At 36.9% G+C, this 17,153-nt stretch overlaps 1 protein-coding gene across 3 annotated transcripts; it reads right to left on the bottom strand.

Moving 5' to 3' along the window:
• Positions 1–2,186: 2,186 nt before the first annotated feature.
• Positions 2,187–16,730, bottom strand: LOC144443500 (uncharacterized). Of its 3 annotated transcripts, none has more exons than XM_078132993.1 (2): positions 16,173–16,730; positions 2,187–5,466 (listed from the first exon to the last, which is right to left on the bottom strand). In XM_078132993.1, the coding sequence occupies exon 2, from the start codon at positions 5,126–5,128 to the stop codon at positions 3,758–3,760; it is 1,371 nt and encodes a 456-aa protein (XP_077989119.1). In that variant the 5' UTR covers positions 5,129–5,466; positions 16,173–16,730; the 3' UTR covers positions 2,187–3,757. The 3 variants fall into 3 exon arrangements, with proteins under 3 accessions (XP_077989119.1, XP_077989121.1, XP_077989120.1); XM_078132995.1 differs by lacking the exon at positions 16,173–16,730 and adding an exon at positions 14,972–15,055; XM_078132994.1 differs by lacking the exon at positions 16,173–16,730 and adding an exon at positions 6,093–6,133.
• Between the last annotated feature and the right edge of the window lie 423 nt (positions 16,731–17,153).

The raw sequence follows: 17,153 nt of genomic DNA, 5'->3' as shown, positions 1-17,153 counted from the left end.
AAAGCGAATTTTACATAATCTTGCAAAACTTCCTAAGAAATATTTCAGAAAAATTATTTTACCCTAATGACATTATTTTGAAACTTTGAAACTTAATATCTTTTCATATTTCACCTACTTTTGTTTTTACAGATTGTGTTTACGTTCGTCACATAATTATAAACCACAAAAATATCGAATTTCTGAAGGAAATCAATACTGATGAAAGTATTACATGTACTTGACACTTGCCCATCCGTAATCCTCCATCTACTGGCTGGTCAGTAAAAACGAAAGTTTAGTAGACACCGATCGCGAGGTGAAAATACATACTTGTCATCATCATATTAGTTTGCTATTTACCTACCAATTAGTATTCATTTGTGTATGGGTCTAAACTTTGTATCAAGTTTTGATCTAGAAAGTGAAAGTGGTTTCAGCTTTGAAAGACGAGACAGTGTACAAAGAATCTGATATCAATGGCTAACAGTATGGTGCAGTTTGGTGTTAACTCAGGAACGAGTATAAGCCAAGCTGAGACAATGCAGTACAGGGGTACATTGAGTCTGCTATGTTACATTCAAACTGATAACGTAGTAACCAATTGATAGTGATAACGCATCAACCCAATAATGTATAAGAAATTACCGATAACGTAGTAATTATCGGTTGGTTTTTACATTAACGGTACATTTTTACGACATTATGCAGTTGATATGTTATCGGTTGTTGCTACGTTATAGGTTGTAACAAGCGATACCGTTTCAATGCCGTTTGCAATTTGATCATGTAACGTTTCGATGATTACATTGACTGGCCCTAGTATTTGATTCATTCTTTGTTTTTAGGGGTTCTACATATCTTCATTTGCATATACTGTAGTCTCTATAACGCGAGAGTCCAGTGTTTCAGTTTACACCGCTATAGATTTTCTAAAGTGGTCTGGGTTATTTATGTATATATTTTCTCATAAATAAAACTAGTAACTAAGACCACATCATATAACGGCCAGCACAGCATGCATGTAAGGTAATAAAAGTGTTTCCTTTCATTATCATGCCATTGGGGGCGCTGTATAAATCTTACCGCCCGTGATGCAAATTCCATCCACGTTCCCTAGCAACCGTGGACACCATTTCGACTATCGTTTACTCAGTTACTAATTCGAAAGGATATTTCGTAGACTTATACTACAGTACGAGATTGTTAAACCGACTGCAAATACATTGATATGTGTATGATTATCTATTCGTTATGTCTCCGATATTTTTGATAAATCCTTTTTTTGTACCGATCGCTAGACAAGTCGCTGTATAACAAAGCAAACACAGCTTTACGTTTTTAGTTGCTACAGCCACTGTCTCATTTTGTTTGCTCGATTATTCTATGTGGTTTATTTATTTTTGTCAACATTGATCAAAATTTCGGTCTCTTGTGTCTGTTTCTGTTGACTTGGTAAAACTAATATGTATCACAACAAGTTTAAGCATAGTGGGATCCATGCTGAGACTAGTTATTAAAACAAGTGACACATAAAAAGTGAAATCAAAACTGATTATGTAGGGGGGGGGGGATAGATTGAAACTATATAGGTGATAGTCTGTGCCGCCACGTAATTGATTTCAATTGCAACATGTATTAGATTGATGGCAACATTCTTTCTCGCAAAGTATAAACTATTCCTATATTAAAGTAAGGAATTTTCCTTTAAAACGACGGAATCCAGAATTTTATGGGGTCGAGTTTATATTAATTTGCATGACATACAACTTGCATTTTTTTCTACTTATTGCAAAAATAGACGTTGGCGAGCGTCTATGTTGAAATATACTCAAAACTCGGCTGCATACTTTTAATTATTATGTAAATCTTTACACGTGATCCAATTCGAAATGTACATGTGGTTACAGACTGTGTCCCTTTAACGTAAATATCGTCATACTCTACCAATAAATAGCAATTCGAAATGTACATGATGTAGATTTCCATAGGGACGCATACCGCATTTCCATTAAAACAAGTTAACTATAAAGCTTAGATTAATAGCATTCCTTTTTTTCTGTTTGACAACTCCGACGAAACCATGGCGACACACAAAATTCGCAATGATAAATGAAATTTTATTTCCTGTCGCTGAAAACGAACCAATTCAAACATAGAAAACATCGCTCCGATAAAACAAATACACATACGATTGGGTAGCTTGTTATAGGTGACGAGAAATCTATAAAAACAAGTCTCCGTATTTAAAAACTATTCGATTTTATGGAATTGAATCTGGAAATATATACAGCACTTCAACGAAAACACCAAACAGCTGTTAGTGAGGTATTAGCGAACCTGTCAATCAAGATATATTACAATACTAAAATTAAGTACAATATTTGAAATGTACAATCTTAATAATGCTGCAAGTTGGTAATTGATGCTAATGACCTCATGAGAGTTGATTTGTTCAATAAAATAAACTTCGTTTCTTTTAGCTTATCATTAGTCATGGTTAAATTGAAATTGACATGCTATTTAGTTATCGCAGAGTGGGTTTTGGAATTAACACGCACATGTCCTTTAAATGCACACACACAGAAATAACAGAATAGGACATATTTCAACATTTAGTTCATTCTCCGACATGGGTATCGTAAATTGGATTGGTATTTTTTTGAAATGAACATAACATGAAATCGACAAATACTGGATGGTATTTTTGAAATGAACATAACATGAAATCGACAAATACTGTATATAATATACAGGTTCATTTAAACGAACGATTTTGTCCTCATCAGAACATTAACGAGGATAATACTTTCCGTAGACTCATACAAACCATGGCTAGCCAGAAATTAATTTGAATAAACTATGACGTCATACTTGGCGCCAAAAAGTACTGCACCGAGTTGATCTAGCCAATAATAACTTTATTTAATTTTGAATTCGTACGTCCCAAATGTCGAAGGTATAAAATGCCAGTGTTTGATTTCAAATTGGCAGACACTTTTTTCTCCAGTCAATCTTCCATACATTTTGGACTGTTTTTTTAAAATGAAATTAAACACATTGAAAACATGGAAAGGCCATTCTGTCGCGATCGATTTTCAACGATTTTGAGGCCCGTCTATCTGTAATCAACAGGTGTTCATGGAGACAAGGTCACGTGACGTGTAATGGTATTTGAACTGACTCAATGTGAAATTAGTACGGTCGTCATATGTGTGTATGTAAAAAAAATCGAACATGCATGACCGGTGTCAGTTTTCAGCTGAGCTGTATTGTAAACGTATTGTACATTCATTTCACTCTATAAAACTAGATTGTGTTAATTTACTAAGTTACCTTTACGTTACCGGCAGCTTCTATGAAACAGTTGGATTTTATTTTAACTTTCAGACTTTCTCGCTCTTTTCAATTTCTTTGGTATATAGAGTTGTTAGACACAGTATTCTGTTTCAACACATTGGCAAATGAAAGCTTAGCAAAAAACCCCCAAATGATTTGTTTGATGTCGGCATTGACAACCCATCAAGGTCATGGAAACTACGCCTCTTTCTAACACTAAGAAGTTATTATCAATCACTATTTAGAAATAATGTAATGATTGATCGATCAATCAATCAATCAATCAATCAATCAATCAATCAATCAATTAATCAATCAACCAATCAATGAATGAATGAATGAATCAATCAATCAATCAATCAACCAATCAATCATAAACATAGAAGACACACTGATAAATGATGTGTTAAGTAACGGGGATACCATATGGAGAACCGGTTTAACCATGGTCAATAAGTGTCGGCATCGACATAGTGGACGATCTCCTTCCTGAACTTTTGTTATCTTCAGGTTTGGTCATTTCTATAATCACAGACGACGGTGTAAATGTTCGATCATCTCTACCCAGCATCGATGACGCCGAAGTTAATCGTGAACCTCCGACGATGCTCGAGTTCAGCCGAGCAGTTGTAATCGACACATCGTCCGCATTTTCATCATTTATTGCTTCTGAGGCCACGCTATCTTTTGAACTAACATCGTTAATACTCAAATCCTGTACTATTTCCTCGTCTCCAGACTCGCCATCATCGTCACTACTACTACTCTCACTGTCGCTATAGCCAGGTGGTAAAACAAACTTCACCTTCTTTTTCGCTTTCTTTCTCGCTGCTGCTGCCTCTGCTCGTCTGCGGGCATTTCTCTCCATGAGTGCCTTGATTTCTTCCGCATAGGCCCCACTCAGTTGTTTCTCGGTCGGTGACTCCATATTAATAGTAGCTAGTCTATCCAGTTCAATTTCAATGGGCATTTCAGGTATATAAATATCCCCAGTACTTGTCCGTTTGTAGTTTGGTTTCAGTTTGCTGCCAGGGAGTCGGGGAGGGATATGGTTTTTGAGTTCGGTTTCCATCTGATCAGACCAAACAAATTGCTTCTTAATCGGAAATTTCTTGGGGTCGTCTTTGCCATTGTTGCCACCACGACGTTTATTTGGTTTATTGACTAGTCGCCTCTTCTTTGGCTTTTTGTCTTTCGACTTCGGTGGAGTAGGTGGTCGCTTCTTACGAGCGTAATAGTTTTTCTTGTTCATTCCCCTATTTCTCGTCATGGGTTTATTTTGCGACGAGACTGGTTTTGATGCAACTTTCGGAGATTGGTATGTCTCAACGTTAAAGTCTGGATATGGCAAAATATCAACAATTTCGACTTGTGAATCCCTTGTGGTTCCTACGCTGTAAGCGCTCGATTTTACCGACTCGTACACGTCCGACATATTGTAGGCGTTAGTCCGTGTCGTGGTAGTGCGGTATTTCTGAAAGTTAATGTTTGGCAAGAAGGACTTCGACTTTCGGCGTTCGTTGCGTGAACTTTGAGATCGGGTTTTGATTTCGGATCTATACAACGGTTCGATGGTTAAACACGGTTCGTCTTTCTGGGGTAGCTCTTCTGACTGCGTCATCCGAGTTACATTTCCTAACTTGAAACTGTACTGGAACGTACTATCCGGTACGATCTCGGGTTTTAGAACCGAAGATAAGAGCGTTCGCTGCTGGGACAATTCACGCATGCGATCTGTGTAAGCCAACATAGACCCCCGTAGGTCATTCTTAGAGAGTTTAATTTCTGCCATTTTCACTTTTGGATTCATTGGTCCTTTTGTAGAGGAGTTAACCGGCTTTGCGATCAACCTTCGGGTCAATGATTTTGAAGTCCTCGAGAGTCAGAGATTCCACAAGCCATGCATTCTTTCGTACGTTGTAAATGTCTCAGGCAAAGATTCTCACTTCATTCTGCCTCAGTAATCCGCAGGTTTAAAAAAATCCATTTTTCCTCAGGAGACTTCAGTTGTACACCACTATTCATTTGACGAGTACAACTAATCCCACTTTTGTTACAGTCCACGAATATACTGCCCCAGTTCCTGCCCTGTAAAGCTCACGAGAATTCACGGTGGCGGGTACTGCAAGGCTTCGTCTCCATGGAAACCTGAGATGAAAGTAAACACAAACTATTAGAATAGAACTGAATAACAACATGCGCCGGACAACACTGAATGATGTGATTTGATATATGAGGCTGTGTTTCACAAAGGAAAGGTCAAAAGTTAACAAATAGGTAACGTCGTGTTGTATTTGGCGAACGACTGAGTCTGCACGACCCTTCTCTATGGTGATAGTGAACATGTATTCAATACTAAGTATGTGTATACGGGTAGTGTCAAACCGGTGGACTGGGAAGGGGAAATATCTTTGCTTTGTCACCATGCTAACCAGAATCAGGATTTGGAATTTATACAAGACGAAATGCTATGTGTAATATAAAGTAAATTGACGAGTATAAAATTAGAAATAATCTAGTAAGGAATAGAAAATTAACACAAGCGATAATCACACCACGAAAACTTAAACAAGCATTTGCACTTGAACCCAAAAGAGTGGAAGTAAAAATATTTCTCAACATTGATGGAAATATGATGACTTTTAGCCTATCGATTCATTTAACAAACAAAATACAATGCGGTGAGGTTTCCCGTCGTTGACATGGATTCTAAGTCATTATATTGACGGCTTCTAAACTGAATGTATTGTACAAAACCAACTATATATCCATACCACGTGTTGCATTATGTTGACGGCTTGTACTCGATATGCTTCGGAACAGTCAACGAGCGACGACTCGCGAGTTCGACCTTACTTGTACTCGTAACCGGTACATCATTTCCGTACGTGTCAATGACATCATTAGTTTTTCAATAAAAATATGACGTCATCTAATTATAGTGCGTGGCCTTGGATTTCAACGACGCATAAATATCAACTCAAAACACTTACTGTGTAATTTGTAGACATTACTAGCATAATGTATGTTGATACAGCGCATATTAAATGAATTAGAACCGTACATACATGTGTAAATCCATTCGCAGAATATGTACCAGATTATATCTTACACAGAGGAATATTGGTACAGCGCAGAGTCAACACATTATTTCCAGATCGATTTTTTCACACAAATGAAATGCAAGGTTTTTAGTTATTTAATGATGGGAACCTAACTCATTATAAACATATTGCGTGATTAAAACGTCTCTGTGTGTGAAGGTCATTCGATCTCGATTTCAATTCAAGTACAAGTTGCCTCTGTCTGTTGTGTAATGTCGTAAAGAATTCTTAATGTGTGGCGAATCAATGTCGAATCGAACAATTCTATAATTGTCCATTTCACAGATAACTATCACGTTATATATTTATACCACTCTACATACACATGTATTGAACACTGTTTACTTCAGCATAGACATTTTACCAATATTCAGTTATATATATAAAATGCTCTGCTACAAATATTGCAGTGAGCACTTCCGTCGGTTAGACGTCTTTATCTAAGGAAAGTTATAAATATATAATATATAATTATTGAAATTATACGACTACATGCATGTATTAGACATTTTCAAGAAAATCTGACCTAACTTAGAACAGTGTACAGTATTCTTTTATAAAGGCTACCACTGGCCTGTTACAACTCAGTGAATGACCTTAAGACATATTTTATTCTAAAATCAACCTTTCTCATCCACGTGCCGTTAATATCCAAATCTTTGACGACCCAATCCTTAGCCATGTACACCAGTTGATTGGGTTCGCTATGGCAGCAATTCTAGAATTGTTGTCATTTGCGCTGACAGAGACTCTTGACTATAAAAACCATGAGGGTTTTAGGTAGTGTGTTTTAGTTGGTGGTAAGTAGGCTCTAGGTGGTAAGTAGTAGAAACAACTTTAAGTATTGCAAAACTACCAGGTAATCTGTACAATGGCAGTGTTCCATGCAATGATTTATATGGGTTTAACTTGTAACAACAGCTCGCTGAGTCAATGGTGTACACAATCAATTGAGAGAACACGAACAAGAGAATAAACGACCATATAGAGTTGACAATATTTACCCTTAAACTATTTCATGAATATACAATGATGAATAAGTATACCTTCTTCATACAAGTAATGTCCGTAGCAATCTTTGAAATCTTCTGCGTTCGTATTCCCAAAGTGACTCAGTATCGACTATATTTTGACATCCGCGGCTTGGACAATATTGCACAGACTTACTTTCTGTACGTTCTTAAATATACCCAACGTCTTTTTATTAAAACAGTCTGACCCAATATCCGACGTCACGGTCGCTAACACAAGGATATTGAAGAATCTATCAATCGTCGTAATTGTTTGCTCTGTGTTATAGATTATGTCTGCACTATCAATACGCACTGTACTATGTCACTATTCGATTTTTTTCAAGGTTGAGGTTCCAATCAAACAATCACGTACAACTTACAACTTTCATCAATATTATGCAGGGCTTGTCAAGTCGCAATGACACAAAATTACAAAGACTGAGGTGCTATCTATGACTTGTATATTTACACAGCTTATTCGAACTTTTAGCCCCATTAAAAATGTATCTATGGGAGCATGGCTGAAATATAGGTGTTTTTGAAGTGGATATTGGCACAGAATTAAATTTATGGCTTAAAATACCACACTACACAAGCGACACCATTGTTAATATACATTTACCACTGTGTTCAAAAATCGAGTTCTCGTCAACCCAGGTTAATGATTTGTTTAGGTTGAACGTATCGATCCAGTCAAAATGAGGGTTACATTGGAATTTTAGAGGCTGAATGTGATATAACATGCAAAAGTTGACACTGGGTTACATGATAAAAAGTAAACATTACGAAAAGATGCCATACTTGCAACATACTCGCAGAGTTACTGAAAAATGTTAATTGGAAAACAAATGTTGGGGATGCAAAGTTTTAAGATATATGAGTTGTAAAGAAATTTAAAGGCCGAGCGCCGTCTGATCAGTGGAGACATGTGTATTAAATAGAATAGCTCTTTTGTTTAGGAACAACTCTTCATATTTGAATTCCCTTTTTTCGGTACAAAAATGACCTGAGTCTTTTTTCTTGTAGTGACATTCAAAGTGTAATCCCTAATTGAAGATTTGCTTTTTGTCTGTGGTTTGAAATTACGTTTTTAATTAATCCATAGACGTGTGAGTATCTCGCCAACATCTATGGTTAATCATGTAAGCATTGGAGCGTGTTCAATATGGTGACTTAGAAATTAAAACGCAAATTCATTTTTTGATGCGATGTCATCACGATCTGCGAAAGCAGAAATAAGAATTAAGAGGAAAAATAAGTTGACAAGCAAACATGTTTGAATAAGAAAAACTCCTACGCAAATGACACCTTTTCAATAACACTTATCGTCATGTTTCCTAACACAGAACGAATTTGAACTAATTTATTATGTTGGTGACCCTTATGAACGGAGGATGAGAACGTAAAATCGTCGTACATCATCAAACGTAAACATCAGCAGTCCCAATGTCCCCGGTCAATGTCCGTGACTGGAGACAGGAAATTGAGTATAAAATGAGAATAAATGGTGCAGGTACTAAATACAATTCAAACTGTATTAGGATGTCTACGTCACTAGATTACTTTTATACACAGAGAGTATTATATGGTTTTCATATTATGGGTATGTATTATAAACTCTTATAAAGCAAGCAATTCTTTCTCTTAGCTTGTACTCAGTTCATTAGAATTTCATTAAACGTTTAATTTTATAAACTTTACTCGCTAATACGATTTTATTATCTTTTCATATGGGATGATTAATTTTCAATAATACATACTGTAGATTCGTCGTATACAATGTATATACATATATTGTGTCACTGTGTGTATGTATGTATGTATGTATGTATGTATGTATGTATGTATGTATGTATGTATGTATGTATGTATGTATGTATGTATGTATGTACATGTATGTATGTATGTATGTATGTATGTATGTATGTATGTACATGTATGTATGTATGTATGTATGTATGTATGTATGTATGTATGTATGTATGTATGTATGTATGTATGTATGTATGTATGCATGCATGCATGCATGCATGCATGCATGCATGCATGCATGCATGTATGTATGTATGTATGTATATATGTATGTATGTATGTATGTATGTATGTATGTATGTATGTATGTATGTATGTATGAGTGTGTACATGTACGGCGAGTCTGTGTGTACATGTGAGTTGGTACATGCCCAAAAGTTTGCCTCAACAGATGGCTGGGAACAATGAAGCCTCTATCAGCATGCTGGTCTGATCATCTGTTCCGCTTCAGTTCCGATTCTTAAAAGTTGAATTATCATAAGGAGATTGACATTATATATCTGATCAGTACTTTGCGATAAATTCAATGCTGTTTTTAAAACCACAGAAACTTGTTCGAGTGAGCTGCAATTTGAAAAAAATAACCAATACATATCTGTGTTCCCAGCAGTAGTTGAAAATTGTTCATCTTTGTTATAACATACATGGATCTTATATCTTATCGACAGGAGAGATTGGAAACATCATTGAAGTGAATTGAGATAGGCAATATCTGTGATTACACAAATTAACTAAATCACGGTGCAGATAACATATCAATATCACTGCGCAGACAATCAAGGGACGGGTAATTTCAACCTGAAATTACTCGGAAGGTTTTTAATTTCCGATAAAATTCGGAACACTTGTAGAACAGTCATTACTCACGACATAAATCAGATATCACGCCAACTAATCTTTACAGGGTTTATGTTGTCTCGTACTTAACAGTATCGCACGTCCTGAATTCCAAGAAAAAAGCTTTTAAATGATCACTTATCTTATCAAGTTGATAAGTTTAGGTCAACAGATATATTATATAAGGTCAGATGATCGTGAAGTAACTGGCAGTTATTGACAATATAACAGATAAACTTCAACATACATATTATCTAGAAACCAAAGTCTTGTCCCGCGCTGTCATTTTTGAGATTAATACTTCTGCAATCTTGTCATCACACACTGTTCAATAAAGTAACTACCGCACAACCTACAGTTGTACAGAAATCTTCCATTAAAATGGCGTAGATGTTTTGAGTAATATCCAACTGCAGACCCAATGTAATTTTGGGATGTGTCTGTTGGTTAAATGTTCGTTTTCGTGGAAGAAGGAAAAGACACTGTCACGTGACATTCAATTAATTGCAACTGTGATATAATATTAAAATACTCATACTTCAGAAATAAGCCAGTATGTATAGTCTGCTTTCGGTCGAAATCAAAGATCTAAGATTCTGTTTTAGATAGAGCTGCGGATGAATCATTAGTTAACTTATTACATCAATGAGTGAAGCTTACAACATCGCTTAATATTTCCCAAAATGCATCTCACCAGTGGTTGAGCGTCTATGAGAAAACGTAGAGTAATGAAACAATATACAAATAGTAACACTGAAAAGGTTGTTTTTGCTTTCACAATTCCATTAATTTGTTTTCAAATACCAAGTGTAGTGTCGATTTTCTAAGTCAGATATGCCAATTTTTATAACTACATTCTATGGAGGTTGCACGATGTAGGGTGACTTTTCTAGGTTCCCTAAGCATGAATAAATGTAACTAAGCCTCGCCCCTGTTCCCCTGTAACGCCCCCACCTAGTTCTTATCTGGACTAACATGAGTAGAGCGTGTAGCAGTACAAATAATGTAGGACTCACTACCAATGCTATACGGTTCGGAAAACCATAGACCCTCCACCGCCCTTAGCTTGGTTGAGCGTCTATGAGAAAACGTAGAGTAATGAAACAATATACAAATAGTAACACTGAAAAGGTTGTTTTTGCTTTCACAATTCCATTAATTTGTTTTCAAATACCAAGCATACTGCACTGTGCAAATAAATCGTTAACTTGTCAAGGCTAACCCGGCACAGTGGGCGTGATAGGCGAAATTACATTTGTAAATACATTATTTACCGCAAAATGGACACTTCAAATGTATCTATCGGACAGGATGAGCGCTTGAACTGTTAGCTATAGTCGTCTGCACTTTCCTCAGTTTGCATTGCATTTAGTTGGATGTATACAAGTTCCAAAACATTTTTTCGAAAGAAGTTGAATAGTGACACTGACAGCAACATAAATAAAATATGTTTTAGGCAAACTGCATATTATAATTTAGTAACTGTGTAGCTACTTGACGTGACACAAGGGTAATAATAGACACCATTGAATCTAAGTAGAAAAAATGCACTCGTGGGACGAAATCTACAACGCGAACTTTATACACTAACTGGTGTTGCAAAATTGTTCACGCCCAGCTTTGAGTCATATATACCTTTTCATCTCTCTCATGGTGGTAGAGTGTATATTTATTTGTTATATATATATATTGACTATATTGACTAAATAAAGTGTGTTTGTACCAAGTGAAGTTATATAAACCAAAGAGGTTGCATATGTTGGCATTTTGTCTCTACCTGACCGTGACGTTGAGGTGGTTGTTTACATTGTAAATGTCTGAATGATTTACTTAGAATTTGCAGGACGATGGTAACTTTACAAATCTTACTAAATGGCAAGTCATTTTTCATTTCCCTTTTGAAAAAAAGATCACTCGCAGTGCACGTTTGTATCAGGTACTATCAAACCAGCAAGGGATAATCCGTTGTCAAGTTGTATACATGTTGTGTAATTGATAACATTTAAAGACCTCGGTACGAATAGTACTACCTTCTGTAGGCGATTCACGACACAACGAGTCTTTTCACCTCTGTGTGATCGTTATGTTTAACGATCGTCAATCGGCTCACTCATAATTCATTAAAGGCACTCCCTGGATAACAATAATTGCGATCAATACCAGCCTCCACCTCGCCGTTCTACACGTTGTAGGCCTAAGTCTGCTAGAACACCTTGAGTAACTAAAGCATGTGTGAATTGATGTCGATAAAAGTTTGGTGTAGTTGAGGGAATCTAAATTTTGGTGCGAGGGGTTTCTTTGTGACTACAAGTAATCTAAAAGTCACATAAAGACAATTAAAGGCAAGCAGAATTCAAATAAAGTGAAAACTACCACTTGTATTTTTGTACATTCAAAACTCTAATGTATATACATAAGATGTAATACTAAAAGTGAATTGTAACTTGAATATTCATTATGCGGGTAAAGTTACATATTTTAAATGATGGCTCGCGTTTTATTCCTCTAATAAATTTTCTTTAAATGCTTTCTTTGTTTTGGTTTTGTTTATATTTTAAAACGCGACACGTATGCATATATATATCGCTATTGCTAGTAAAGTTGAGAGTTTTGATATTTGCATGGCGTGACTGGTTGAAGTAGTTGTCATGCATGTAGGCGCACGAAGATTTATACGAAATATGAAAAAGTACATAGTGGCTGTTGCTAGATGTTCGTGAAGTGTGCACGTAAGATTGCTGTAGAGCAAGCTGATCAAAGAACAATAGACACCAGGGTTTCGTACCGTGATACGCTCTCTCGGTTGTTTTATTATGCTAATATCGACTATCGATCGATGACGTAATGCTGAACCGAACCATCGTGTAAGTACATTTATCAGAATGCAAAAATAAATATATGGGCCAATAATTGGTGGGGAAAAACAAGGCGTGAACAGCTGCAGTATCAAACATGAATATGTTATGTCATGTTACTTCCAAGGTGGTAGGCGTAGTAGTTATGGAAGTATCTGACAACCGTAACCCTATATGTACTTAAAAGTCAACAGATTCAAAACCATACAACTTTGATCACACTAGAATAACTATTCGTAAATTGAAGCAGTTCACGTTTGGAATCTTTAACGTGAAGTACGTACCCTTTATTCAATAACGTGTTGCGGTGAATTGAAACCAACTCGAAGGCAACCGTCATTTAAACGAAGATTTACAAAAGAACAACAACTTTAAAGAACTTAATGCAGTCATCAATAATTTCCGATTTTTATGTTTACAAGTTTTAATAATTCAAGCGTTGACACTACCTACCCGAGTGATTCTTTGCGTTGATGTTGATAAAGTCTTTAAAACTATTCAAGGCAAATAATTTTGTAGCGGGGAACACGGTCACACCTAGTACATCAAAACATGACCCGAAAGTTTTAACGTTAACTGGTACACTAGTCGTATATATTACTGGTAAAAACACATGCCTTGAACCATATGAATGATTCATAATCCGGCGTCTTTGCAGATGTATTCCAGAATTTAAAAAACGCCTACACACAAGACTTAGTTTGTGTATTCTTTTCATTACTTCAAACTTCAACGTTCTCTATATAGAAATACACGCAAATACCAACAAGCATGGAATTCCCAATGTCCGATTTTTGGTTTGAAATGTGCCTTGGGTCACAGTATATCGTCTACTAGACGGGAGGATTAGATTATGTCGCAGAGCACTACAAGGCGACATCTTTAATCTTATTTTCAGTGGTATGTTATTTAGGTTTGATTTCTCGTTGACTTGGCTGCGTGGATTTGAGCAGTCCAGATAACATCACTATTAGCAAACATGCCTCAGGACTTCGCGCATTTTCTAATGTTATAAAAGTTTCTGTGTCTAGCTGTGTGTGTACAGGGATTGTATTTGGTTGCCAGCCATATTTACCGGGTCAATAGTTCGGAGTCTGACGTGTCCTAGCGTAGACAGTTCACTGCTTTAACAGTAAATTGAACCAAATTAAAAAGCTTTCAAAACATACCATTCACCTCTACGCTCGTGTTGCTCAGAATTGAACTGGTAATATAGTGTTGCCTGGCCAGACGCAAATATACAAACAATTAGTGAATTACAACCCAACCGAAGTAAGTTAGAATGGTAGTCTAAGCTTACATTACACATCATGGTATTTGGGGTCTTGTTACTTCACAAAAAAGGTGCAGACATGAACGCAAAGCGAGTGAATGAACCTAACAATACGGAAAATGTTGTTTATTTGAAAATTTCACTGGCGGCTGACGTTTGCTTGGTTTCGCATTCAGGTTGAGAATTTTGCCCCTGGTCACTTTTAAGTTCGGAAATGGAGTCTGTAGGGATCTAATTGGACAAATGTACTCTATAGTCTGACATCACAATACACAGTAACCTGGTAAATGTGATCACACGTAGCAAAAATGCAATTCCTGGCCCAGATACTAATATTCAGCCGTGTTATTTCAGATCCTGTAACGCCCCCAATACTTGCAACACAATCCCATAGCATATATGATTCAATCACAAAGTAAATAACGCATGAAAAATTTCAACCTTTCACGACCAAGGAGTGCTTGGTGTATATCCTCACCGGAGTATCCAATACAAGCCTGTTTAAGCTTATTTAAAGTTTAACATTTACATTGGAAGAGAAGCAACAATGCGTGCACGTCCACTAAACATAATACGTAATACCACTCTCGAATGAATAAAACAGTGGTGCATTTATACACTACTGAATTTATAAACACTTGCTGATTGTTTGAATGCTTTGATCGCGAAACAACAGTCCCCAACAGGTGTATCTTAATAAACATTGATACAACTTAACTCACAACTGACATTATAACATTTGTATCCCGCTGTACTTACTCAGCTTCGCTGTCAACTGTTTAGAAGTCTGTGGGTTTTGAACACCGATGGAGGTTACCCAATGTCCGACACTGTAGTAGTTTTACACGATGTTTGCTCTGTAGTCATTGGAAACCCACCTTAGCATATCATGTTCACCAGTTGCGGGAGAGGTATTTCGCCGAGGTCAGCTTAGTCTCGAGAATCGCACAGTAAATGTTACCTTTGCCGATACCAGTGGTCTAAAGGTGCTAGGACGCTAAATAAACGACTGATGTTTCAGTAATTATTTATCAATTTATGAGGTCAGAGTTTACCTACCAACAAACATATCAAAGTTTCATGAGTTGACGGATGGCGATCGTCGGCATTAGGTTATGTTCGGTTAAGCACCCCAAAATGTGTTGTATTTTGTTTTTGCGGGGTCTCTACCTCTTGTGTTCAGAGATACTGTGATTGTTTAGTGTTTAGCAATGACTTTTATTGCCGCCAGAAAGGAAATTCTAAAGGGCAGAAAAGATCGATATTATTGGCAGGGGAACGAGACACGGCTGAATTGATACTGTGGTACAATAGTAAATCAGTACAGTACACAAGTATAGAATAGTTCGTATGTGAACTCGTGATCTGTGCTGTGGTTCCTATGAGACTCTTAGTCTCTCAAGAACACATTTGATAAATACTTAAGACATGGGTTTTTTAAAAAGTATCTATTCACACGTTTCGAAATGGTGTTGAATGGAACATTCATTGCGTTAGAAACGAGCATTTTTGCCCCGTATTTCGGTTACCCCACCACTCTGAAACCTAGACAAATATTAGACTAAATAGACGGTGTATAGAAACAGCTTCGGGCAAATAAGTAAATACCGCAGATGACAATGACTGTCTAATACACGCTATAAGCGGCCATGTTCCGTTTTATCTGCCCCTTCAGTGATCCGTTTTCCGCCGAGGCGTTTTATGTCTAGAGTGAGTAGAGAGTGGGGTATACCGTCACGGTACATACGTGGGAATCTTCTATTCCTACAAGACGTGTTGTGTTTTGTTCTGTGTTGTACCGTACCTTTACACGATAGTAAAATGATATGAACAATGCTTACCGAGCAAACTAGTTACTATTGGCTGGTTGCTAGCAACAGGTGTTTTGCAGAAACAATACTAAATCTAATTTCTTTTAGTTTATGACCAAAAAACACACAAATCAAACAATAGTACTCACCAATTACAAAATAATTAAACCCACAGTATGTGTTTCTGTTAAAACCACAGCAACGTATTTTCAATGGTTACTCAAGTAGGGTTTTCTTCACTGGTACATATTAATGGCCACTGTCACAATGGCTCTTTCTGAAGACAATGCCCGAGGACGGTCTTGTTACTATGTGCATCACGTCGAAAAGGCGGTATAGTCTATCCGCTGCCAATTTTCTGTGTATTCGAGGTGAACGAAGACATGTCCGTGTGTAGTTAGCTTGTCCGCCCGATAACACGGGAAGGAAAAGTATTCCTTGCGGGACGTGACGTCTCTGCTCAGTATACGTGAGTAACCGGAGGTATTCCCACTTTTGACCCGTTCGCTGTGTACAAATTTACAGCGATGTTTCCTCACAACGGATACGATCAGCCTACGAAGTCTTTAAGATTTACACGCAGAACACTATAACCTGATGTCATCTCATGTTATGATTTCTGTAAACTTTGTTGAAAACGCGGTAAATGATGAACGGAAGAATGAAAGGAAATAATCGGTATATATCACACGGTGTCGATGAAATTGGAATAGGGAACGTTCAATAGAGAATGATCAGTGACATCCTCGAAGGGAAAACATGCGCATAACAATACTCGAATGTCTGTTGTGACGCAAGCAGATAGGTAGATAATTTGCAACAATTCACCGACTGGAGAAAAAGAAAAGTCAACACATAAATACGAAACAGATGATATCTATTGAAGCATGCTATAGGAGGACCAAGCTATTATTCTGTGTTTCATTGTCCTCTCGGCCAACTATAACGCGGCTAATGACTGTTCCCAGTCATCAATGGTGGCAGTAGACGTTTTTATCACGCAAATGAATTGATTCGTGGTCACTCGACTCGAACGATGTGCATCGCCTCCGGGGATCAGATTTGATCGCTCGAATACATTCATCGTAGTTCCAAAATATTGTAACTTTAGAAAAGGTCACGCATTTTTT

This window comes from Glandiceps talaboti, chromosome 12, assembly GCF_964340395.1.
Source record: "Glandiceps talaboti chromosome 12, keGlaTala1.1, whole genome shotgun sequence".
NCBI lineage: Eukaryota > Metazoa > Hemichordata > Enteropneusta > Spengelidae > Glandiceps > Glandiceps talaboti.
The sequence above is the reverse complement of the archived record's forward strand: the minus strand, read 5'-3'. Positions and strand labels throughout refer to the sequence as shown.